General features: G+C 44.9%; 1 protein-coding gene across 1 annotated transcript in view; it reads left to right on the top strand.

Moving 5' to 3' along the window:
• Positions 1-24,666, top strand: part of DAAM2 (dishevelled associated activator of morphogenesis 2) — a 214,619-nt gene that overhangs the window by 182,868 nt on the left and 7,085 nt on the right. The window contains exons 18-24 of the mRNA XM_029911034.1: positions 6,431-6,515; positions 7,881-7,987; positions 8,756-8,844; positions 9,444-9,612; positions 10,802-10,909; positions 12,501-12,561; positions 17,049-17,180. Of these exons, the coding sequence (XP_029766894.1) occupies positions 6,431-6,515; positions 7,881-7,987; positions 8,756-8,844; positions 9,444-9,612; positions 10,802-10,909; positions 12,501-12,561; positions 17,049-17,180 (751 nt within the window). The remainder of the gene's footprint in view (positions 1-6,430; positions 6,516-7,880; positions 7,988-8,755; positions 8,845-9,443; positions 9,613-10,801; positions 10,910-12,500; positions 12,562-17,048; positions 17,181-24,666) is intronic.

Below are 24,666 nucleotides of genomic sequence, written 5' to 3'. Positions count from 1 at the left end.
TTTACTAACACTGTGTTAGAAAGGGTCAGGCAGAGCTCATATTTCATAGGGCCCAACAAGCCAAAACCTAGCTGGAGTGGGAAATAGCCATCTCGCTCATTTTTAACAAGACTGTGGCAGAAGGGATTAACTGGGATAAATTAAAGGGGATGAAAATTGGAATGCTAGTTGATTTCTGTTGACTAGGAAATTATTTGGTAAATGTCCTTCAGTGTCACCTTCCTCCTCATCCTCTTCCTCATGAAAACTTTTTTTTTATCCCCTGGCCATTTACCATCACTGAAACCTTGGGGTTTTCTCCAGTGCAGTGGGTGCAATACTCATGTTGTGGAGCCTGATGAGTCTAGATCCAAGCCCTAGTCCATGTCAGGTAGCTATAAGCCAACTGCAAAGGGCTCAGATAAGAATGCAAAATGCTGCTCTGAATGTTTCACAAGGTCAGTTTCTCTCACAGTACCTCCAGTACGTTCCGTTTGAGCCAGGTCACAGGACCAACTCTCTCTGGTGTGTCCTGGCTCCCACCAGGTTCAAGAACAGCTTCTTCTGTGGTGTTTCTGACATGCACCAGTTTCTGCCACATCAGAAATCAGCCTCCCTCACGATATTCCTGATATCCCCAGTGTCCACCAGGTCAGAGGTCTCTGGTCAGACTTCTGTGGCCTGGAACAGCCTGCCTGTCCCTCTGGACCTCATCAACTCTTCGTCTCTTTTCAGCTCTCAGCTGGAAATTTCTCTGCTTTCCTTTGCCTATACCTTTTCTTTCTGTCTGTTCCAAGTGTTCGGATTCCCTGATTTAATATGGTGTCCTTGCACAATTCCGTGTAGTGTTTGTCCTGTGCAGGCCAGGAGTCTTACGTTGTTTATCTCTGTGAATCAGTGTGGACATGGGCAGTTATTGCAAATAACGTTTTTCATACTAAGGGAGCGTTGTACTGAAAGCATGTACTTGTGTGCCACTCGTCAGCTAGCCTAGCTGAGGCCTTGGCAAAGACTATTACACTGGGACTGTTGCATGCAAGTGGGTCATTCACGCCTGTTGCTCCTGTGCAGGAATTGGTCATCAGTGCCCATCCCCAAAGGACAGGAACCATGGTGAGTGCTACAGAAGTGCCATAGGTAGAGATACACACAGGTGTAACTGAGGTGAACTGCAGATGTTTGCACTTGGGCTGGAGGCCAGACTCTGAAACCATGTGAGAGGAGGTGGGTCTCTGAGCCTGAGTTCCACCCAACCCAAACATCTACCCTGCAATTTTTAGCACCACAGCCTGTGCCCTGCGAGCCCAAGTCAGCTGTCTCAGGCCAGCTATGGCCATGCAGCACATCTTTTATTGCAGTGTAGACGTACTCTAGGATTGGGTATCACACCAGTCTGCCACATGGTACTGCCTTCTCAGCACTTCCAACTTTCCAACCACTTCAGTCCAGACATGAAGGGGACTGGGTATGGAACCACTCCCACAGAGCACTCCTAGCCCCTGCCATGGCAACCACATCACCCAGCAGTGATGGCAGCATCTCTCCTCACCTCTGGCAGGCTGTGCTGGCAGCTGTGAGAGAAGGTCGCTCTGGAAGGTTGTGTAGTCACTCCCTGCTGGGAGAAGCAGTAGCAAGACTAGCTCAGCCCCTCTGCATGCTCCACTTGGGATCAGCCTAAGTGTGAAAGGGAGCCAAAAGTTTTCTCCTTGTCCCTCCCACACAGGGCAGTGAGCATCTCTCTCCTTGAGCAGGAACAGGTGGGGTTACCATCTTCCTGGAATGAAGTAATTAACCTCTGTCTGGACATAGCTCGTTGAAGCCCAGTTATAGAGGAGTGACATTTCTCTGTAAGCAAAGTGAAGTGAAGGCAATTAGGACTTTCTCTCCATGTAACTGGGAAAGTTCATCTGCACACACAAGTTGCACTGGCTTAACAAAAGATATGATGTTAAACTGGTGCAGTAGTGCAGCTGTGTGTGTGAACACTTGTAAATGGGCTTATATCAGTGTATCAGTTTACTCTTGTGTATTATAGGGATAGCTCAGGGGATCAGTCATGGGATGTGGCCACAAGTTCAAATTCAGCCAGGTTTGGCAGTGAATAGCAGGCACTATTATCGAATGGCAGTTTGGTGACTGTTGTGGGGGAGAGGGAGTCATTCCATTTCCTTTAAGACAAATATCCGCATCCCAAAAACATACCATGTGCCAGCCTTGGCTGGTAGTTTCAGTAAAGGCCAAGATCAGATGGCACATGAGCTTCCTTCTTACCCTATAGCCATCTCTCTAGGTCAGGATTCAATGGGGCATGTGAGAATGTGTGTGTGTGTGGAGGAGAAGTTCAGTGCTGCTATACCTATTCTGTGAGTAAAAAGAGCTTGTCAGTCTCCGGGGCTGCCAATCCCAGTTCCTGTCACAAGAACCACGAGAATCCTTTTTGAAAAGGTAAATGATCTTGGTCAAAGATGAGAGATTTCTTTTCCCAGGGAGAGAGGAAGAGTGGGAATGACATCCTCTTGGTAGGAAAAGTTAGCATACTTTGAATAACTTCATGGTACCCTTGCAGTAGGTGACTGCACTTCTTTGAAAGCTGAGCAAGACCTAACAGTACTTGCCCAGGAGTGGAGCAGTAAACTGAGTTGCTCTTTCCTTTTCTGGAGAGAGTTGGCGGCTGAATGATGGGTGTACTGTGTTGGTCTTGCAGCGGAGGGGGAAGGGGTAACACCAGCTTGAATCAATGGATATCTTTAAGGAAGAAAAATGAGAAAGTGCTGGATGTCTGTAAGGGAGATTGATGCGAAACGACGGCATGTCTCCCGGGCATGTTCTGAGTCAGGCAGACGTCTTTCTCTGAGAGGACCAAACAATAAGCCACTTGATGTCTGCAAGTGAAGCTGGCGTTAAATCAGCCAAGGTGTCCTGGGGAGATTAGTGATGAATTACTCTGCAGAGTCAATAGGGATTATTTATGTGTCCAGAGGGGATAGAAGGAGGGAAGCTAAGTACCATATTAGAAGCTATTTGGTAATTGTTCAGCTTTAATGCCACTAGAAGAAGCCACAAGCAGTTGGGTCTCCTTGCTCCATCACCATGCGGGGAGGGATGGGCAAGGAGAAGAGGGTGGGATTCCTTCCACGGCTCTTTAGGTCCTTTTTCCATCTGACCAAGGCTGGGGCAGGATTGAATGCAGGTTTGGGCACTGTTTGCACTATAGACGAAGCCTATTGTAGCTGAAGAAGAGGGTGCTGCATTCCCTTTTAAGTCACATGTCACCAGCTGGGTTTGTGGCCAAGATCTCTGTTGTCAGTGAAGATATATGAAGCAGAGAGGACGCAGCTGGAATTACACATGCCATTTGGAGTCTGGAGGACTGTGGCAGTTGGATAAATAATCTTTGGCTCTGGAGAGTTGGTAAGAAAGTCACTGATGTTGGAGAATAGCTCTCCAATGCTGAGCTGTAATTTCTACAGTGTCACTTTTTGGGCCATAAATACACTTTAATTTGGTGTCTGTACCACACGTCAGGGAAACCTCTATTCAGTCTTGAATGGAAAGATTTTACGCATCTGCTTTAGGTTCCTGTTTAATCAGTTCACCTGTTTCTGTTTAAATGCAACACATCTGTTTCACGTTACTGTTGGAGATTTTCAGATCTACTACAGGGTTGATTGGGAGTTTCGAAAATATAACGAGAATCGTTTGATTAACAACCCTTTGGGCCAGTTGTTCAACTGGCTTCTAACTGTGGGAATCCATGTTTGTGCTGTTGACGTTTCAAGTGTTACAAGCAGTTACTGCCCCAACAGAAAAATAAACCCCATTTTGATGAGACCCTTCTATCAGATTTAATAGGATCTGTAATAGTCTGGGATGCCCACTTGCAGTCTTCATGACCCCGTTACAGGCTTGCAAGTGACCAAGCTCAACTGTCTTCCTGCAGAAGATTGGGCAAGCTTTATGGCACTCTCTAATATGGACTGGGTCAACCAAGCCAGATATTTTCCTGCTCGTGGTTGGGCACAGATGCATCCAAAAAATCAGTGTTTATGTAGCTGTCTGTCATTTGGGGGCTCTCAAATAGTTTTGAACAAAAGATGCATGAAGTGATTTTGGTGCTGGTGAAAGGTGCCAGGTCGATGGAGTTGGAAACTGAAGTCTTCAGTTAGGCCACAGAACAGATTAGTGACCAGCAGCAACATGAGCTTCTCCCACTGTCTTTGCCAATGTACCTCAAACCTGTCTGTTCAGTTTTGGGCCCCTTGTTGAAACTGATGCCAGTTGGAGAGGATGATCTACGTAATGAATGCTATGTTTTTTCATATCCTTTCAGCCTGAATTGTTTCTATTTTAGGTCAGGGTGAAAATCAGAGTAAAGACAAAGTTAGATTTCCATGTGAGAGCACGGTGTGCGTGTCTCCTCTGTAACAGTCTGCAGGATCTCTGCCTCACAATATGGCACCTACCTCCTGCAGAGAGCAGTCTCCTAGAAATGTAAAGGTGCAGTCCCAAGAAAAACAAAACCATAACATTTATGTAGCCACAATGTGTATGCATCTGCTAGGAAGTAGGCAGAGACCCACCAAATAATTTCACATTAGGCTCTTCAGCCATCAGATTGTAACCGGTTTTGATCACTAGCAAGTTCATAGACTCACAGATTTTAGGACTGATAGATTTTGAGGGCAGAAGGGGTCAGACCATTAGATCATCTAGTCTGATCTCTAGTTTAATTCAGGCCATAGAATTTCACCCAGTTCCCCCTGTGTTGAGCTGAGCTTGAGTCAACCTGGTAACCTAGAAGTAAAATGTTTTTTTCCAATCTTTCATTTCCAAGCCTTTTAATTCTCTCGTCTCTTCTAACTGTGGCTCAACTGTATGCCTTGTATGGAAATCTAGTTTCCTTACCTTTTGTGCTGGCAGTTGGCCCTTTGCACCATTTCTACTATAGCTTCATTTCTAAAACAGACTGGATGAATAGTTGGGAACAGCATAGCTGAAGCTAGTTAGGAAGCATAATTTTTAAAAAGCTTTTGAATGTCTGCTGATTCATATTTTAGTTCCCAGCTGTTTATTATATTGGGCAACATTAAAATGATTTAAATTTCTCAGATTTAGTAATATTTCCTGTCTGTAAAAATAAAGCATTTACATTTGCTTTTGCATAGTTCCAAAAACGTGATCCTATCCAAATGGCAACAGCAGCATGAAATGTTACCGTGATGTTTCTCAGCACTGAAGACAAAAACATTCTGCTGCATTCATCAACCCCATGACTCATTTATTTTTGTTTTTCCCCCTCTACTAAATGTTAAGTAATGCATTGATTGGGGAAAGTCCATGGAGACTGAAGTCCTTTCTGCACAAAAGCTTCTCCTCCCCCCTCCCACTCCCCACTTTGCCTTGCCTTGCCTGTAGGCTTCACCCCTGATGTAGAGACTTTCTTTGGGAGTAAGATGGCAGTTCCCTTTGTGGTCCATTCCATCTCGGAACAACCAATGAGGATGTCAAATATGGTGTGTGGACTTCGTAATATGGACAGCAGTTCACTAAGAACTGGATTGTGGACCACCAAGCCCATTTCAGAAAAGCCAGCTGGCAGCCATTAGATGGTAACAAGTTTTGATTGCTGCTGGTCTGCATTGGATTTGAACTGGTGACCTAGAGGTGAAAAGACTCTTTGATCAATTCACTGAGCCCTGCTTGTTTTGCTATAACTGATTGCCTAATTAACTGCAGACCTCTAAAGAATAGAGCAGAGGCTGGTGAGAGGAGGATGATAATTTTACCACCTTGACCGTCTGGCACAGGAGCTCCTATGTTGAAGTGGCTAGCACTGCTGAGGGGTATAACTCACTACTTGCCTAAATTCATGCTGTCAATTCCCTTTTCAGCTGTGAATGCTGGCACAGTGAATTTCTCAAGCAAAACCAATACACTTGCACAAAACAAACCTATTCCCTGATCCAGAAAGGAAGGTTCAACACCCTTACTCAGTGGCCAGGAGATACTTTAATATTCCCAGAGGTGAAGCTTAGGTTCATAGTTGGATTCAATGGTATGTAGATTCAGGGTGTGAAGAGTAAAAGTGTTTGAAAAGGAAGGTGTCTGTGATGAGGGAAGATAAAAGGAATTCTGATCTATGAGGAGCCAATTGTTGTTGTTGTTGTTCTCCTCCTGCTTTTGATGTGACTTAAGCTGAAGAGGGAAAAAAAAGTATGATCTGGAAAGTCTTTGTACACCAGAATTGGTTAGATCATCTTAACGAAGGCGACTGACTTCTTTAGACTAGCAAAGCGCGGGGGGGGGGGGGGGGGGGGGGGGGGGGAGGGGAAGAGTGTCACAGGAGGCCCTGTGTTGAAGCTGTCAATGTGGCCTTTTATGCCTTGTGCTTTCTGGGGGGCTTTTTGTATTCCTCAACTTACTAATGGGGCACTATTAACACTATTGAAAGGTTGAAGCTGTCCAATGACGAAATCAAACGGGCTATCTTGAAGATGGATGAACAAGAAGACTTGGCCAAAGATATGCTGGAGCAGGTGAGAAGAATCACAATTACTTCTTACAATGGTTGGTCTAAGGATAATGGGCCAGTTCCTCCTCTTGGAGCAGCTCATTGGGCCCATTTAAGACCTAGGATAAGTGGATGCAGCTCAGTCAACTTCACTGGAAATGCCTCCGCTTATAGTAGGTCTGAATTTGGCCCTGAGACATAATTGTACTCATGTAAAAGAGGAGAATTTTGCCCAGTGTGCCAAATGCATCCCTGGTGTAACTCCATTGATTTTGATGGAGTCACACTTGGAAGAGTTTGGTTCACTAAGTTTTTCTATTACATTATAACTTCAGTTTCCTGATCTAGAGAATGTGTGGTTATGATTTTTTATTAGTAATAGTTTTTCTTTCTCTTAATTTCTACTTTCCCTCTACTTCTGCTCTCCTATTCAACCCACTTCTCCTTTTTTTTGCTGGCTATTCTCCTTTACTTCATTTCTGGTTTAGTGATTAGAGCAGCAAACTGGAGACCTTGGGTCTATTACCAGTTCTGCTGTTGGTTCACTCTTTGCCTGAGTTTTCCCATCTGTGAAATGGGGGTAATGATGCTTACCCATATTTGGACAGTGCTTAGAGATCCTTGCATTAAAAAGTGCAAAGTCGTCAGCTTCTTATTCTTTATTATTCTGACCCCTCCATAGGAGATGGTCCCTTTTTATGCTCGACCTTAATGAAATTTACAAGCCTGTGCCCGGCTCCCCTGATGTGTCAGAGAGATTCAGCTGCTCTGCATCTCAATATCAGATTGTTGGTTTCTTTAGATAAAATATTAGAGCAATGATAAAAAGCAGATCCGCTGCTTGGTGTTTCTCGCAGGCAATTTGCTCCCCGTGACTGTGTGCCGGGGTGTGTGCATGACAATATTTATAACCAGATTGAAGCACGACTCCCACCAGATATGTCAAAAATCTGTCACAGTATGAGCTTTTAAGGTCAGCACATGAATAGCAGCCTGTGTCAGGCACATATACAGTGGCTTAGATATTGTTTATTGTTTCTGCAGAGCAGGGCAGGAGAGGAGAGAGATAGTTGGGGCTTTGTGTGGTACTGTAGGGTGAGTGGAATAGATAATCTCCACTTGGAGGGGCAGATTCTACTCACTTACATCAATGTAAATCTGCTGTGGGAGTGCAAGAAGTTCTTTCTAGATTTACACTGGTGTAACTAAGAGCAGAATTCAGTCACTTGAGGGAATCAGAGCTGCTCTTCCTCACAGTAGCACAACAATTCACTCTCTTGCACGCGGTCTCACTCTCCACCTGTGTGGGTGTATCTCTCTCTCTCTCTCTCTCTCTCTCTCTCTCTCTGGATCCCTCATGCTTGTTTTTGATTTGCCTCTGTGGTTCTAGCTGCTGAAGTTTGTTCCTGAGAAGAGCGATATCGACCTACTGGAGGAACATAAACACGAAATTGACCGCATGGCCCGGGCTGATCGATTCCTCTATGAAATGAGCAGGTCTGTGTAACATGCTGAGAAAATGCTCTGGGGGCTTCTTGGGAGCTGCTGTAATTGTGATAGAAAATGGATAATGTGACATTGATGGAAAACAATCAAGATATTGTGGGCCAGATTCTGCACTGAATTACACCTTGGGGCTCCCAGACATCCACAATGTGAAGACATTTCAAGTCATTATATAAGCATTTCTCGGTGGTAAGAACTCTCTCTGGGTGCCATTTAGGGGGAATCTCTGAATTGACCAGAACACGTTTGTTCCACCCATCCAACACTGTTCACGTACACAGATGTTCATATCTGGCTTTCAACTGCTGGATCTCCTAGTTGGGACTCATCACACACTCCTTTTCCATCTGTCTGTCACATTTTCCCCCGCCTCCCCCCGCTGGGATCTGTCCCTTTCCCTATCCCAACCTGACACCTCTCCTGGGTGGGACCCCTTTTCCATTTACCCCATTTGGAGTCTATTATAAAAATGCATCTTTCTGAAAGAGACTGGAAACTAACCATATCTCATGGGCAACTGGTAGAAGTACAAACCATGTGTCTTTATGCTATACTCCTCAGTCTGAGTATTAGTACCTGACACTGACCGACAGGCATTGGGAGCAATAGGCCTTTATATGCTGCAGGCTGCTTCAGTAATCCCACCTCTGGATCAGTTTTGTGTATAAAATGAACTGTGTCTGTGCTGAATCTGTGTTTGAGCGTTGCCTTCATAGGTACCCCGAGCTTCATGGTGTCCCTCTGCTTCCCCTTATGTAGGATTGATCACTACCAGCAGCGGCTGCAGGCGTTATTCTTTAAGAAGAAGTTCCCAGAGAGGCTGGCAGAATGCAAGCCTAAAGTGGAAGGTACGGCAAAGGCCTCTGCAGGGAGTCGGTGAGGGGCAGGGAATGTCTGAGAGATTTACCCACATGCCGTGTTTGTAGAGAGTCAGTCAGTACAAGGCAAGACCACCAGCTAACGTTGTCATTACATGCGAAGGTTCAATAAAGTTGTTACTGCAGAATGTGTCCTAACTGCTACCCTCTACCTTACCCTGTGCCATGGAGCCACCAACGCTGTGTGCCCTTTTTCTAAAGGCAGACTTTCTTCACAGCCCCAACCCATGTAATTCCCCATCAGATGTGGCTGTAACAGCAGATACACACAGTCCCTGGTGCTCTTCTGTAAATGTGCCCTTTTTGAGGAGGGTAAGATAGGATTCATTCAGGTATTTAAACTGCTCCTAGGCCCCCTCCTTGGATATTACAGTGAGCACGTGAGCATGTTCCATTCAGCATTTTCAAATGACATTGCCCTGGTTGAGGCCGTGATCGACCCCAGGATTGGACGCTTTGAGACTGGGGATCCCTGGGGCTGTGCTTTGGAATGCTTAGAATCAGAGGATAAATGCCTTCAGAAAAGCTGCTGTGATGTAACCTTGGGTCATCTTTTACTTCTTTTCAAGCCATTCTTCTGGCCTCCAAAGAGCTCACCCGCAGCAAGCGCTTGAAGCAGCTCTTGGAGGTAGTCCTGGCTTTTGGCAATTACATGAACAAGGGCCAAAGGGGAAGTGCGTATGGCTTCAAAGTCTCCAGCCTGAACAAAATTGCAGACACTAAATCCAGCATAGACAGGTAGGCTTGAAAGTCCCCAAGCAAATGAAAGCTACCATGCTGCATCTTGCTTCCTGCGGTGACATACTGTAGAGAATTTCAAATGATGTCTTACCTTTACATTTCAATGGTGCTTTCACTCTGCAGGAACCTGAAGTGCTTTAGAAGCAATTAATACAGCACTGCAATTTAGTCACATCTTGGGTGGAACTCGTCAGCTGATTAACTGCATACAGCAACGCTACCTGTATTTAATATCCTTTCTTTTGCAAAAAGAGACATGGAATCTTTAGCAGCCACAAGAAGCCAGGGCCACAATTTTTACTTCTCATCCAAAACGCAGTGCTTGGGGTGGCTTCCCTCTCTTTCCCCCCCGCTCCCTCCCCCGCTAGCCGGGGCACGCACTCCACTGCCCGGGGCACGTCTGCAGCACAGGGAGTCCCCCTGCACCCTGGCTCCAGCCGCCCTGCACAGTTTTTTTGTTTTTGTTTTTTTGCTTCGCCACTCTGGCCGCCCTGCAGGTTTGTTTGTTTTTTTGTTTGTCTTGGGGCGGCAAAAAAGCCAGAGCCGGCCCTGATTCCGGAGCATAGGTTCTGTACTGACTCAGAGGAAAGAGTGCCACCTACTGAATCAGTGATACCCTGCAGCACTTTAGGTTCTCCTTGGATGTCTCCCACGCCGGTATTTACTAGGCCGTACCCCTCCTCCCCCACCCCTTTGCCGGGATCTAATGAGACAACAGTTTCAGGGGGAATGGCTTCAGGCTGTCACAGAATGAGTAACTGCCATAAGAAGTCACTTGGAATTAATCCCTATCTTAAAGACATTAAACCAATAAACCTGAACTTTGTTTTAACTAATGCCATGTGCTTCCTGTATACACATTCTGAGGTTACTCATCCCCTATGTAGCTACTGCCTAGACAGTTTTTTCCTTTGGCCTGAATGAGCCTGAGTGTCCATATCTGGAATGTCCTCTGCAGATCCTATGGCATCCCTAAGTCCCAGCTCCCTTTAGTTCTTGGAAGGAATGATTCTTGGGAGAATAGTCTCTTTTAATTGGTGATATTTTCATTTCATTAACAGAGTTGCTGATTCATTATGTGAAGTTCACCTCATTTGACGTACCAGATTCCATCGCCAAACCCTTTGCAATGGCTGGCATTACCCCCACCATCTTTCCTTTCTCATCTGTGTCCTTTTTATTTTAGGAATATTACCCTGTTGCACTACTTAATTATGATCTTTGAGAAGAACTACACAGATATCCTAGACATGCAGTCTGAGCTGCAGCATCTTCCGGAAGCAGCAAAAGTCAAGTAAGTCCAATGCTACTGTCAGTCTTGCATCTTGATTCAAAGTCCGTTGAAGTTAAAGGAAAAATGTCCATTGACTTCAGTGGGCTTTCAATCAGGCATTTAGTTGCTTATAGATTTGCTCTGCTGCTGTATTCCCAAGTAAGGACTAGCTCCTCAGCTGGTGTTAATTGCCTTGGTTCCATTGACAGCCATGCTGACTTACACCAGCTGAGGATCTGCCTAGTCATTTGTGAAATCATTGAGAGTTTTATGCAAACATGTCCTGCTTGATACTCCTGAACTAGTCACCATAACTAGACTGTTTGTTTGTAATTCACTACCTGTGCTGTGTGATTGGTAACCTACATTATATAATGTTCCATGCTGGATATTTGGAGGTTGTTTAAAAAAAACATAAAAAACAAAACAAAACCCAGCAAATAAGTCCCGGGCTGTTTAAGCCATTTTCAAGATGGTCATGCAAACCTTTGTACAGACACACTTTTGCACAAGGGTTTGGGACACTTTCACTTTTCACTAAAGTTTTTGTTATAAACAAAAAAGTTCCTGTGGATATTTGTGGAAAGCGAATAAAAAGGTTTCAACTACCTTCAAAACTATTTTGGAGTTTTTCCAAAGCACTGTTCCAGAATACCTGTGTGCAGTATTTGCCCAGCCATTGTTCCTTGTATGAAGAGCTGGCTTGGTCTGATACTTCTACAGCCTGTGAAAAGCTAGGGAAAAATGAACGCAGGTTATAAAGAGAGAAGTTCTGTGCTCCAAGCTCTCACATAGACATAACTTAGCACCAGTACTGTGTTTTCAAATGTGGACACTTCTTCACTAAGGAATTGGTTGAGAGTTTGAGAAACAATTTTTCACTCACTAGTAACCTGCAACCAATTTCTAGCCAGTGATCTAGAGGTGACAGACTTCATCTCCTAGTGGTAATGAAAAGTACTCTGACTTTTGTATGCTAAGGAGATATCCAGTACAACACTACAGTTTAGGAGTTTGTCTGTTAGTGATCTTTAGGGTAAGATTGTGCTAACCTACGATGTTAGCTCCTATGGGCTCCTATGTGATGAAATAGTCAACAACAGTATTTAGATAGTGCATGATAAAAGGATAGGTTAGTAATAAGTTTGTCCCTAATGGGATTCTGTAGTTAAGTGGGGGAGAAAATGGGTGTGAAACTGATTTGAGACCATTGTGATGTGTGTGCTGAAGTTGAGTTCTCTGCCTGTGAATCAGGCAATCATTACAAACCAGCCCTGTGGCTAGTACTCCATGCTAGAGCGCTGGGTTGAGTTCACGGGCCGGTATCTTGCATCCTGTGACAGATGTTCTGAGTTTAAACCTTTTTCTCCTCTCCATAAATACCATGGGATCTTTAATCTGACCACAAGCAGTTAGGACCTGGGTTTTACATCACATACAAAAGGCAACACAGAGCCTTTCCCCCAGTCCCCAGCATCTGGCATGACTGGTGCCAGAGGCAGGATCCCAGACTTGATGGACCAGTGGTCTGTTCTGCTATAGCAGTTCCTGTATTCCTGTGTAACACTGCTCTTTTTGTTTTAACTGCTGCGTCTCTATGTCTCCCTTGCAGCCTGATGGAGCTGGAGAAGGAAGTTAACAACATAAAGACTGGATTGAAAGCCGTTGAGGTTGTAAGTATGTCAAGATTTCCAAATCTCCACACTAAAAATGTTCCACTTGGGATCTGAGGCACTATATTTTCTACGAGAGAAGAAGGGGGCTTTTCTTTTCTCATTAAGCACAATGTGTTCGCCGGGAAAAATAAATAAAAGCTGGTCCTGCTAAGCTTCTGCTGATGATCCTAGCAGACTTTGGCCTTAACAAAACGCTCGTTTGATCTTGGTCCGCAGAGCGAGACACAGTTTGACAAATGGCGTAGACACCAAAAAATGAAATAAACGTCTCTTTGCTTTGTGCGGAGGAATCACTGGTTGCTTAGCAGGTGTCTCACATGTCCCCCTGGGGCAGGAGTAAACAGGTGGGGAATACACTACACGTTCGGCAATTATAACCTGCCCCATCTGCCAGCAACACAAGCAGCTGCCTGGCTGAGAGAAGAAAGACATGGACTAGATAAAGGGGACCCAGGATGAAACATTACACAAAGAAGCTGTAAGACAACATGCAATGGTATTTCTTCCCACTGCTGCTGAAAGTCCCCAAAGCTGGACTTCTGCTACCTTTGTTTCCTCAGCTGTTGGTTAACTTTTGCAGAGCACTCTTGCAAAACAGATGAATGCATGGTGTTGTATTTGGATGAAACAGCCCTCTGACCCAAGGTATTACATCATAGGCGCTAAAGCTGAGGCATTGGTGTAAGTGATCCCTGGGTTCAGCTTTTTATGTCAGCACATGGGTCCTCCACCTAGAAATCTCCAAAAAAAATAAACAATACCTACCCACCATGAGGGCGTTTGCAGAATGAGTAGAATTCAGGAGGCAGCTAACAAGTGGTATTCATTGAGGTGGCATATTTATTAAGGAAGGGGGAGGGAAGGATAAGGAGTTTGGGATTTGGAGGTTCGACAGAGTATACAGCAAAAAGAAATAAAGGAATAATTCAACAGCAAACCCAAATTACATAGTTGCAAATAACTCTCCATCAACAAGGGTTACTTTGTAAGGAAATCAATGTGATTTAACATGAGCATCTTCAAATTCCTTATGGAGAAACCTGAGAGAAAGGTCATCTCTTTCATTTCAACTTGTAGAATTCTGTAGGCCGGTTCAGAAAACCTGTGTAAAGAATCCCATTCTCTATTCATTTCTGTAGGTTTGTAGAGTAATTTCTATAGAACCCAGTTTCTTTCATCAAAGCTAGCTCTGGTATGTCTGCAATCACACCTCCCTATTGCAGTGTAGACATACCCTCTGTCATCCTGAGGCAGCATGGTGTAGTGGGAGGCGGTGTGGTCCATTGGACTGAGTTTAGGGCTTGGAGCCAGGAACTCCTGTTTTTTAATCTTGGCTCTGCCACTGACTTTCTGTGTGGCCTTCAACAAGTCACTTAACTTCTCTACCTCCCATCTGTGAAATGAGGATTATAACTCTTACCTACCACAGGGTGTTCGGAGGGTTAGCTAGCTAATGTTTGCATAGAGCTTTGAAAATGTAAAGTCCTATGTAAGTGCCAAGTCTTACTGTTGTTATATCCTCTCTTGCCTAAGTTCATCTAACAGCTGCATGGCTGCATATTCCCCCTTCCTTCTCCCTGGATTTGCAAGCCATGAATCCTACACTGACTGTGTCCTCTGCTGACTGTGGGACACGAGGGCAATCATGACATTAAATAGAGGTAAAAGACAGCATTTGAGATGTTTGAAACACAATGAGACCCTTGCTCTGTTTAGCTATCAGTGACCTTTTCAGTCCTGGTTATCAGTGTAAGGCTGGTTGGCACTAACTTCCCACCCTTTTGGTGCTGTTATCTTTAGGATAAGGCGCTTGGCTTTGTTTTAAAATATGTCAATGAAATGCTAGTGGAAGGTGCCAGACTGGGATCCTGGAGACCTAATGGAGCCACTCAACTGGTGCAATAACCAGCCATAGAAGTGCAAGCTTCCCCCGCATGACCCTGCCAGTGTGCCTTCACCCTAGCCTGTAGAGACCCTCTCTCTCTAGTCATGAGAGCAGAGCTCAGTCTCCATTGCCAATTCATTTTTTGGTCTCTGACTTGAGATTGCCAACAAAGGGGCCAACTGGTGGCAAGCGTGATGTCTGTGATTCAGACACCTCTCTGGTAGGAACTTGAATGAGACCCACCTCTTATTTCTTATACATCATCAAACAGCCTGCAGAGGGTAATGACTTTTAGCCTCTTTTTCACCTGGGCTGGATTTGAACTGGAGATCAGGGAGGAGGAGGAGGGCTCTGTGTCCTATTACTGGTCCCCAGAGCCATCGTACTAACTTCAGTGAGTCGTCATCAGTTCCTCCTGGATTAAAAGCTTCAGACCCAGTGTGGATTATTGGGTCAGGAGGAAGCACTAGTAACAGAGGCTGCTGCTATGGGTGGGTGTTCGGAGGTCAGAAGCACCCATAAAAGGAACACTGACATGGGATTCATGGTTTGAAGGGAGCCCCGCTTATGGCTGACTTAGGCAATTCCCTCCTTGAAATGCAGGCACCTACTTCGTTTGGTTTTCTATTTGTGGGTTGTTTGCCCCATTGTCCTTCCATCCGCTTCTCCTCTGCTTTCTCATATGTGGACTTCTGGGGCAAAATCTCCTTCCCATTCAGTCACCATTGCCCCCCCCCACCCCTTGCGTGATGCTTTCAGTCTGGGCTGCCTGCACCTTCCAGTCTCACTCCTTTCACATTTTTTGGCACTTAAAATGCAACACTAAAGCAACAATAGAAGATCATTGTCAGGTGTGGGGGAGAACGTGCAACTTTTGATCAACTTCCAAAGTGTTCTCACCACAATCCTGGCTCCACTGGTTGAGAAGATTCTTCAAGGCCCCATAAGAATAGAAGACTAAAAATAGTTTTGCAGTCAGCTGCTCTTAAAGGTACTTGTAACCCTTCGCTTCCCCAGGTTTGTGGTGTGATTTAAAAATGGAACACAGCCCTTTATTGTTCAGTCCAGCTTTTGGAAATCACACATCGGAAATCACACATCCAGCCACTGCGTATCATGCAGGATACATTGGAGATTAAATTTTTAAGCTTCAATTGGCATTTCTGAGCCTCCATCAATAAGCAGCCATGGTGCTGAAAAGGTGCCCAAGGGAGGTGGTATGCATATGCAAACTCTTGTGCTGAAGACTGGGGATTGGTTTCCATTCAGTTGAAGTGGTGGCTCAGCCATCAGAAGGAGAGCTTTCATGTCTAAGCACGTACATTTTGATCAAATACTCCATCATTAAAAGTTTTTCTTCTGACTATGAAACCAGTACCCCAGCTATATGGGAAATGCTTCCCTGCTTCTGACACTGAGTTCCCCTCCCCTTGCTATTGGTGACACAGGAGATAGCTGGATTGATCACATCCTTTATCTATCCATCCAAGAAACATATATGGCCCCCATCACTGTAATGCCTGACCACCTCACGATCTTTAATGTATTTATCTTCTCAACACCCCTGGGAGGCAAGGAAGTGCTATTAGCCCCATTTTACAGCTGGGGAACTAAGGCACAGAGAGGCTAAGTGACTTGCTCAAGGTCACACAGGGGAAGTCTATGGCAGAGCAGGGACTTAAATGAGAGTCTCCCAAGTCCTAGGCTAGTGCTCTAACCAGTGGCTCAGCAAATTTCCCTGATGATCATTCTTTTGAGCAGATTTTTTAAACAAAATCCTTCACCTCTGATGATAGAAATACTGCAGTATCCCAGAGTAAAAGCCCAAATCCTGGCACCTCGGTTGTGTTTTGTAAAACTTTTAAAAATAAGACCAAGGCAAACACCTAAGACTGTATTTACTCTACCACATGGCCAGACAACTCCGTGTCTGAACACTAACAAGGCTTTGCTCTTCTATAACATCTTTAATACAAAGATCTCAAAGTATTTTGCAAATATTAATTGGGGACAAATGCTGGCAAGCCTCAAAATGCCCCTGTGAGCTAGGGGCAATGCAGCCCTTCCTCGCTGCTGTAGAACCAGTGTGGTTCAGCAGCTCTCTGGAAGACACTTTCTGCCATCAGCCCAGCTCCAGAACAGGGCAGCTTCCTGAAAGGCTTTCCCTGTGATTCACAATACCACTGCACTATTAAATAAACCAGCATTTACTTGTAGTTACCACACCGTGTTATCTGAGTTCCAGTTATTTCCCATTCTAAGTATAAGGAAAACCCTAGTGTCTCAGCTACGTGGCACTTAGTACTAAAGGTGTCTTAGAAATACAATAAATTAGATGGATAGTAAGGAACTCTTTTGTTACTATTGCAGGATCCAGGAGACGACAAGTAAGATTTGCCTCCATCTTATGGAGATTCTGCCTTTGAGTAGGTGAAAGCAGAGGTTGGGGGTGGTTCTGAACTGTAGCTGCTGATGGGTATATTGGAGGAGAGATTGTGCTCTGTGTTAACCAGAACAACTGGACTTACCCAGCCCCATTCTTCTCACTGAGGAGCCATTGCTGGCTGCCACTCAACGCTTCTGACTTCTTCTCTTCCAGGAACTGGACTACCAGAAGAGACGCATGCGGGAAGCAGGGGACAGGTTTGTGCCTGTCATGAGTGACTTCATCACTGTGGCCAGTTTCAGCTTCTCAGAGCTAGACGACCTTCTGAACGAGGCTAGGGACAAGGTAGGAAAGCTCCTGAAAGTGCTTGACTGGAACCTGCACCTTTCAGCCAGCAGCTTTCAGATCCACCTTCTGTGGCTCATTACTGACTCTGACAGCTAGGAAGCTCATTTCTTCTGCTTCCTTAGGATCCCAATGAGTGGGCTAAGTGAGAGCAAGGGGCAAACTGTGTACCCCGTATTTCTCTGTGTAAGAGGAGGGAGGGAAACCCCCTAACCAGCAGACACAGCTACGTCTTTCCTTCCCGCATGTCATGCATCTTTTTCCCCAGTGAAAAGTACCAGAATGGCAGCCCTGGGGACTGAAGTCCTCTACTCCCTAGAGGTGGGCCATGGTGGTAGCACTCAGGCATGGGTTAAGTCTAGGCTAGGCCTCAGGTTCCTGGTTGAATCTGGGGCAGAATCTGAACCTTGCAAGCAGCTCTTGAGAGATTTTGGCCATCTTTGGTCAGTATCTCCTGGAGAACAGAAACCTGTCTCTGGAGCCAAAATGGAAGCAGCTGATTAAGGTGCTGGGACCCTAATGAGGGCAGGGTGAGGCAGGAGGCAACATCCTGACATTCAAAGAGTTTCAGATTAAAGGCGGTGATTTTGGTCTATCTATCCCATTTACTGAACAGATACAACCCAGATCCCCTCCTAGGTTCTGCCCATTGAATCTTTTTCTTCTCTAGAGCTTATTGATGAGGATGGTGTGTATGGGGGAAAATGGCAATGGTGGTTTTTGTGACATGGTGTTAGGAAATACTGTTATTGGGAGTGCTGTCTTTTGGGTGAGAGATCAGAAGCACAATCTCTCTTGGTTCTTAAAGATCCCACAGCATGTTTTTCAAGAATAGGGTTGTTAGATCTGGTCTCCTGGCAAAACTTAGCTAAATTCTGCTGATGTAACGGCGGGAGATATATACATCTGCAAAAAACGTTGGGATCCTTCACATTGAAAAGGACCATAAATGTATCAATATTCAGTTATTATTGTCATCAGCTCGCATTTGCTTCTTTGAAAAAATCTAGTAAGGGAAGTGTAGACCTCGGAAGAGGTGCCAGCTCTTTGCTGATGACTAGAAGCTGGCATTAATCCCTCCGTCTTCTGGTTGAATGGGAAAGAACATGTATGAAAAGCTCATAAGGATATCAAAATATTTAAAAGAGAACAAGTCCTAAAATAAACAGCATGTAATGGCAAAGCTGTCCTGGTTGGCTGGTATGTTAAAAGCAGTTGGCTGTCCAAAGCGAACAAGTTATTTCCTTTGGACCAGTTCGTTTCCATTGCTGGTGTCAGTAGCTTGCAGTGAGAGATGTGAGGGGACAAGCTGAACTGTGAATAAAATACCAGTAATTGGGTTGCCAGGCCTCCTGGTTTTCAGAAGACAAGCATGATGCTGGAGGAGGATCAGGACAATACAGTGTCCTGTCACCATGCTGTGCCATCGCTCTGACATAACATTTCATCGCAATGGGGATGACTTGGCTTTTCAAAGTTGCAGCGTTTGCCTCACAGCACACACCACAGAAATCACAACAAGAGCTGGTTGGTTGTTATGGCAAAAATTGAACAAAAGTCCTCATTTGGCTCTGATAGCAAGGGAAGGGTGGCTTATGTTCCAGAACCTCCACTTCTGTTGTAATATGGCTTCCCTAAGAGAACTCCCATTCTGTGGGGTATTTTGGACCTCTGGCTTTTATTCTTGTCTGGGATCAAAAAACTGCAGAGGTACAAAAAAGTGAAGAAAAGAGTGGCTGGGGGAAAGGCAAGAGGTAAGCAGACATTTTAACCAGCAAGAAGACTCTGGTTCAGTTCAGTATAAATTTTGAGTATGAGTTTGGGGTTGGTTCCTACAGTATCCAAACCATTTTACCTATCATTATAAAAATGTCCTTTGTCCTCCCCCTCTTATACCTGCTGTAGCACAGAAGAGGTACATTCAGTTGACATGCACTGACTGGCACAAGGCGGTTTATCTTGGGGTCAATAATGGGTTAAACACATAAAATCATTCACTCTGAGGCACCGATACATTTCCTTGATCAGGCCAGGGCAGGAAAAAGGGGATCCTGTTGCTTTAAGGATAATTGGAGTGTCTCCCCGCAGCCGGACCAATATGTCTGGAACTTGTTGCACACGTTTTTTGACATTTGCCAACATAAAGCATTTAACAAGAGAAGTTTTATTTTAATGACTATAACATACTTAGGAAACCTCTCCCCCATTCCCTATTACCTTCTCCTAACACACTCCTACTATTCTTGAAAATATGCCTTTCCAGCTTCTGCTGAATCTAGAGCTTTGGTTCTCCCACTGGCATTGAGCTGCCTTGGACTCCTGAAAGAGAACTCTCTGTCCTTACCAGTACAGTGCTATTTCTCATGTTCGCTTCTCCCCCCCCCCCCCGCTCCTTTTTCAAAACGGGAAATTCTCAACAAACCAGATGTACTTCCCAGAGCCCATAACAGCTCCCATGCTCAATGGGCTCTCTGTGTTTGCTGAATCGTGAGCTCTGTCCCTGCCATGGAAACTGCTGCTACAACTGCCCAGCAAAAGTAGGACACAACACACAGAGATCTCACTATCCTGTTCCTTTTGATTTCTAGAAATGAAATGGGGAGTGGGGGGAAAGACTTGAAAAAAAAATCCTAATGAGCCCTGGAAGAAATGGTCTGGCTCACTGATTTTAATAATGAAGTCCTGGTTTTAACAGCTGGGATTGAATATCGTTCTAAATATAGTACTGGCTAATTGATTGCCAGGCGTTAGGCAGAGCCATCTTTCCTGAGCTTGGATTTAAAACAATACAAAGTATCTTTTCAAACCTGAGAAGTGATTTTTAGGTGTCTTTAGTGCTGGCAAAATGTGCTCTGTATTTATTGAGATTTATATAAGAAATCCACTCCAAAAGAGCCCTACAAACCTTTTCTCCTCTCTGCTTCTCTAATATACATTGATAAGAGACAACTCCAGTAGACAAATCAGCAGAGGGTCAACCAGCTGATCCAGTAGTAAAAGCTCCTACTGAAGTCTTCCCATTTCCTCACTGCTAAGGGATGCAAAGGGCCTTACAGCCTGGCCTGGCTTGGAGGGCAATCGACTCAAGCTATGTGGGACTAAAGGTATGGAACGAGTTCCAAAGCTGAAGGTCCTTTGTGGAGAACATCCTGCCCGCCGCCTTCACTCTCTTACAGCAATGGGGCTGCCGCTCAATACTTCCACTGAACCCAGCATGGAATGGAAGGAGAGGGAGAGGCAGTCTCTCAGATAGATCCTAGGCCAAACTAACACCTTAAATTTTACCCGTAACATAGAAGATAGCTGACCAGAGCTGTCTATTTACCCATGGAGCGGGTATAACACAGGTAGTGCAGCTTCCCCCCCTCCTCCCACAGCCCCACCAGTGCACCTCAGAGCCACCACATCTCGTGTTGGGAGGGGGAGTTCAGTCTCACACGGCCCATGCAGTTTTTGGCTTCTTTGCTTAGACAGATGACGACAGGACCAGTTGATGCCAATTATCCCAGTGAAGAAGTGATGTTTTAAATTTAAGGGCCAGATTCTCAGACGCTGGCGTCTCACTTTGCAAGTGAAATGCTGTAACCACTATCATCTGTGCATGCACAAAACAGATGCTCGGTTAAGATCAAGCTGAAAAATTTACACCAACTCTCTTAATAGGTTCACTCAGAGCGCAGGGCACTGTTCTGCTGCTGGCTTTTTCACCTTCAGTGCAATGTAATACCTGTGAGGGGCTGGGTTTTTTAGGAGAATTCACAGATTTGATCAAGGGATTATATTTTCTGCCATTTCCCGTGTTGTGGAGGGGGAGGGATTGAGAGAAATTCTATCCTGAAACTTATCACCAATTTTCACAAGTTTGATCCAGATGAAAAATTGCTTTCTTCATAGGAGAAACAGGATGAGAGTGAATGTCACCTGAGAAAACTGCCCTTCTTGGTTTTGTGGGAAAACAGTGCAAACGCTGAGGCCAAATCAATGTAATTTTTTTCACACGTTCTTCCCATGGTGTAAATTTTATTTTTCTACTTGCTAGGGATGACATTTACCCCATAAGGCCTCTGTTCCACTAAAGTCCCACATAAGCGCTGACAATACACAGAAGTGAAGCAATCGCATTGTATCTGTTCTCTGCACATGGGTGAACTTCACCCTGTGTGTATAGTTTATAATAAATCTGTTTGTAAAACACTTTGGATCATTCTGGAAGAAAGACACTATGTATATTTCAGACATGATCACTACCATAGTGATTAGAATTCACAAGCTGGGTCTACAGCACAGAAGCTGGAATAGATATAAAATCAACAGCAAGCATCCTGCTGCCTACAGTTGCCCAGTACAGGGGCATAATAAAGACAAAGAAATAACCTTGGCAAGGTTAAGCTGAAAGGGAGGTGGGCGCCTGTCCATTCTCAGTCTTTTTTTATGACTTGACTATGAAATGATACCTCAAGCAGGGGACTAATATTGAGCATCATTGAGATGGGAGGTCAAAGTCTACACAGCCACTGGATGCCAGTAAATTTGACAAACATAGTAGCGCTGTTCTGAAGAGCAGCAGAGGAAAGTGAAAATCCAGCTAAGATAATAGCCATTAATGGCAGAGAGCTACAAGGCACACAGGGATACTTTAGTCCAAGCGGCAAAGACAGAATGTCCATTTCAAACACAAAAGTTGGCCTCCCTCGGTCTTTTGGAACTGGTTACTTCTGTCAGCTGCTGAGACTAATGGACTACTGGGGGAGTCAAGCTGGGGCACATTCGAAGAGGCATGGACAGATACCAAAGCTCGCCCTCTCAAACAGAGCCATTTGGTAAATAAATTACCTACCCGACCTACACTAAATTAGAAATGCAGAAGGCCCAGGACAAGTTATCGAATGTGTCAGACATGCTCATGGTGTCTATATTGCATGAGCAGGGTTGCTATTGGCTACTATGGAGCTAGCTCAAATATCCTTTATGATCAATAGGTTTCAAGGCGACGTAGGGTCCCGTCCAACCTCCGTGGAGATGGATGAGAGTCTTTCCACTGGCAGGCCCATAAAAAGCAGAGTAGCATTTAGTTGAACTGCCTTGCTGCAGAATTGGAGTCTTAGTAGCAACAACTTTGGTATTGCTTGACTAGGGAAGTCTTTTAAGTTTTGCTCAGAGCAGGTGGTGTAATTCATTCTTCCCATTGCTAGTCCCTCAATAATGGTTGGAGACTCCAGGATAATTGTCACTGTTGCTGTTTTTTCTCCTGCACATACATCCCCTCCCCCCATTCCTGCTGCTTCCAATGGGGTCTCTGCAGCCCACTTGATGTTTCATTGGTGGGCACAGCTGCGAGCGTGTGCTGCTGTCCCGTTTTCCATCTCCTTGTTGAAACAACTTTTTAAAATAAACAACTGTCTAAACCATTTGCTTTGGCAAAAAGAGGAATTCAGTGGAAAATTTGGCAGGGGGAGGAGAGTTGGCAACAAGCTACAGACCTGTTATATCATGAGATGGAGGAGTGATAAGTTGTGGAAATGAATTTATTTTAATGAAAAATATATACCAGCCCATGTTATAATCCTCCCTCCACCCAAAAACCCACATTTTCCATCTTGCTTTGCCCATGTATCTTCCCCCGAATGGCTTAAGTAATAAGCAAGTTTCTATCCATGTTCCAGTGCCTGACATCACAGAACATCACAAAATAATATAATGCTTAGTACTTACATAATGATTTTCATATGTGGATTTCAAAGCACTTTATGAAAGAAGCTACCATAAGCACCATTGTTCTCATGTCACAAAAGGAAGCTGAGTCAAAGAGGTTCAGGGTATGTCTACAATGGAATAAAAGACCCATGGCTGGCCCAGATTAGCTGATTTGAACTCACAGGTCCCAGAGCCTAGGCTCCAGCCCAAGCTTGAACCTCTACACCCCTGAACAGCCCCTTCGCCCTAGTCTGCTGACCTGGGCCAGCGGTGGGTGTTTAAGTGCTGTGTAGATGTACCCTAGGTGACTTGGGTCACCAAAAGCATCAGTGGCAGAATCAGGAATAGAACTCACGCGTTCTGATTCCCAGGGCAGTGGCCTGTCTTCTGGAGCATTCTGGCTCTTGTGGGTTCAGCCTGTTCAGCAATCTGATCAGTTATGATGTCTGGTCATGAGAGCTTGGGATGTAGTTCTAACCCCAAAGATGTCACTTACAGCAGCATAGCACCTTCCTACACCAGGGGGGTGGGAGGGAGGGACCGACTCAGAGAGAAAAGTACCACCTGCTGAATCACCAGTACTACTTCCTGCAGCATACTGTGTTTTCGGTAGAGGGCTCTCATTTGAGTAATGGGCAGGGCTGATGCTACTTATGCTAGAAGCATTGACAAGATCTTAAGAGGAAGTGATACAAGCTCAATCAATTTATTTGTGTCCGTCCATTGAGAATGCAGCATTATGCCTATCAGGAACCCCACAATTACCTGCCACAAATAGGGCCCAAACGATGAAGGCTTGCTGGCACCTCAGGGAATAGTTCACCTATCCATGAGCGGAGGGGGAAGGAGTTCATGGCAAACCCATCTTCAGGTCTCTGTGCCCACTGTAGAGGAGACTAAATGAAGGAGCCACCTGTAGTCCAGAATAACCTCACGGAGTGTCTCTGAGATGTGGACTGGGGTTGACACAAGGAGGCATGAAATGCAGCAGATCTGTCTCAGACGCTAGGGCGTGTGTAATTCACTATTTCAAATAAGATTAATGTGTCATTTCCCGTAAGGCTGACAGCTATTGTAAAGAATTGTGACAGCCCAGGAACACACAGCAGGCTCAGCCTGAGACCCACAGACATTCAGAGTTAATGGGCAGCCAGCCGGGGATAAGCCGGGCAATCAGAAATTTCCACTTCAACAAGGAGGCCCATTGAGTGGTAAACACCCAGCACATGATCCTGACCATTTTACACTTCAAAGCTGCTATTAAGGCAAAGGCTGTGGCAATGCATCACATGCTGCTCATGCACTGTAGGGTGGGCACTGGGAAAGTAATGTGTTTACAGTGGAGTGTCCTGGGTGGAGATGGTAAGTTCTGAGAAGCACTTGTTGCAAAACTGATACAGTTGGTAGGTAGGTAAAGTCCTAAAATAGAGGGGTGTGTTGGAATTTAAAGGGTATGAAGACAGCATGAGGTTTCCTTAGCATCCCATCTTCAGAGATACTTGCATTTAGAGTACTCTACAGACATTAACTAACTAATCCTTGCAACTCCGATATGAAGTAGAAGATAAGGATCTACCATCCTCATGTAACACACAGGGAAACTGAAGTACAGATAAGAAAGTGACTAGCACAGGGGTAGTCAATTATTTTTTGTCAAGGTCCAAATTTCTTGGTCAAGGTATAGTCAAGGTCCAAACTCCAGAGAAAATAATAATAAAAAATAACAGGTTTCAGAGTAGCAGCCATGTTAGTCTGTATCCGCAAAAAGAACAGGAGTACTTGTGGCACCTTA

This window comes from Terrapene carolina, unplaced genomic scaffold (genome assembly GCF_002925995.2).
Source record: "Terrapene carolina triunguis isolate 2854851 unplaced genomic scaffold, T_m_triunguis-2.0 Scaffold85, whole genome shotgun sequence".
In the NCBI taxonomy this organism is placed as follows: domain Eukaryota; kingdom Metazoa; phylum Chordata; order Testudines; family Emydidae; genus Terrapene; species Terrapene triunguis.
The sequence above is the reverse complement of the archived record's forward strand: the minus strand, read 5'-3'. Positions and strand labels throughout refer to the sequence as shown.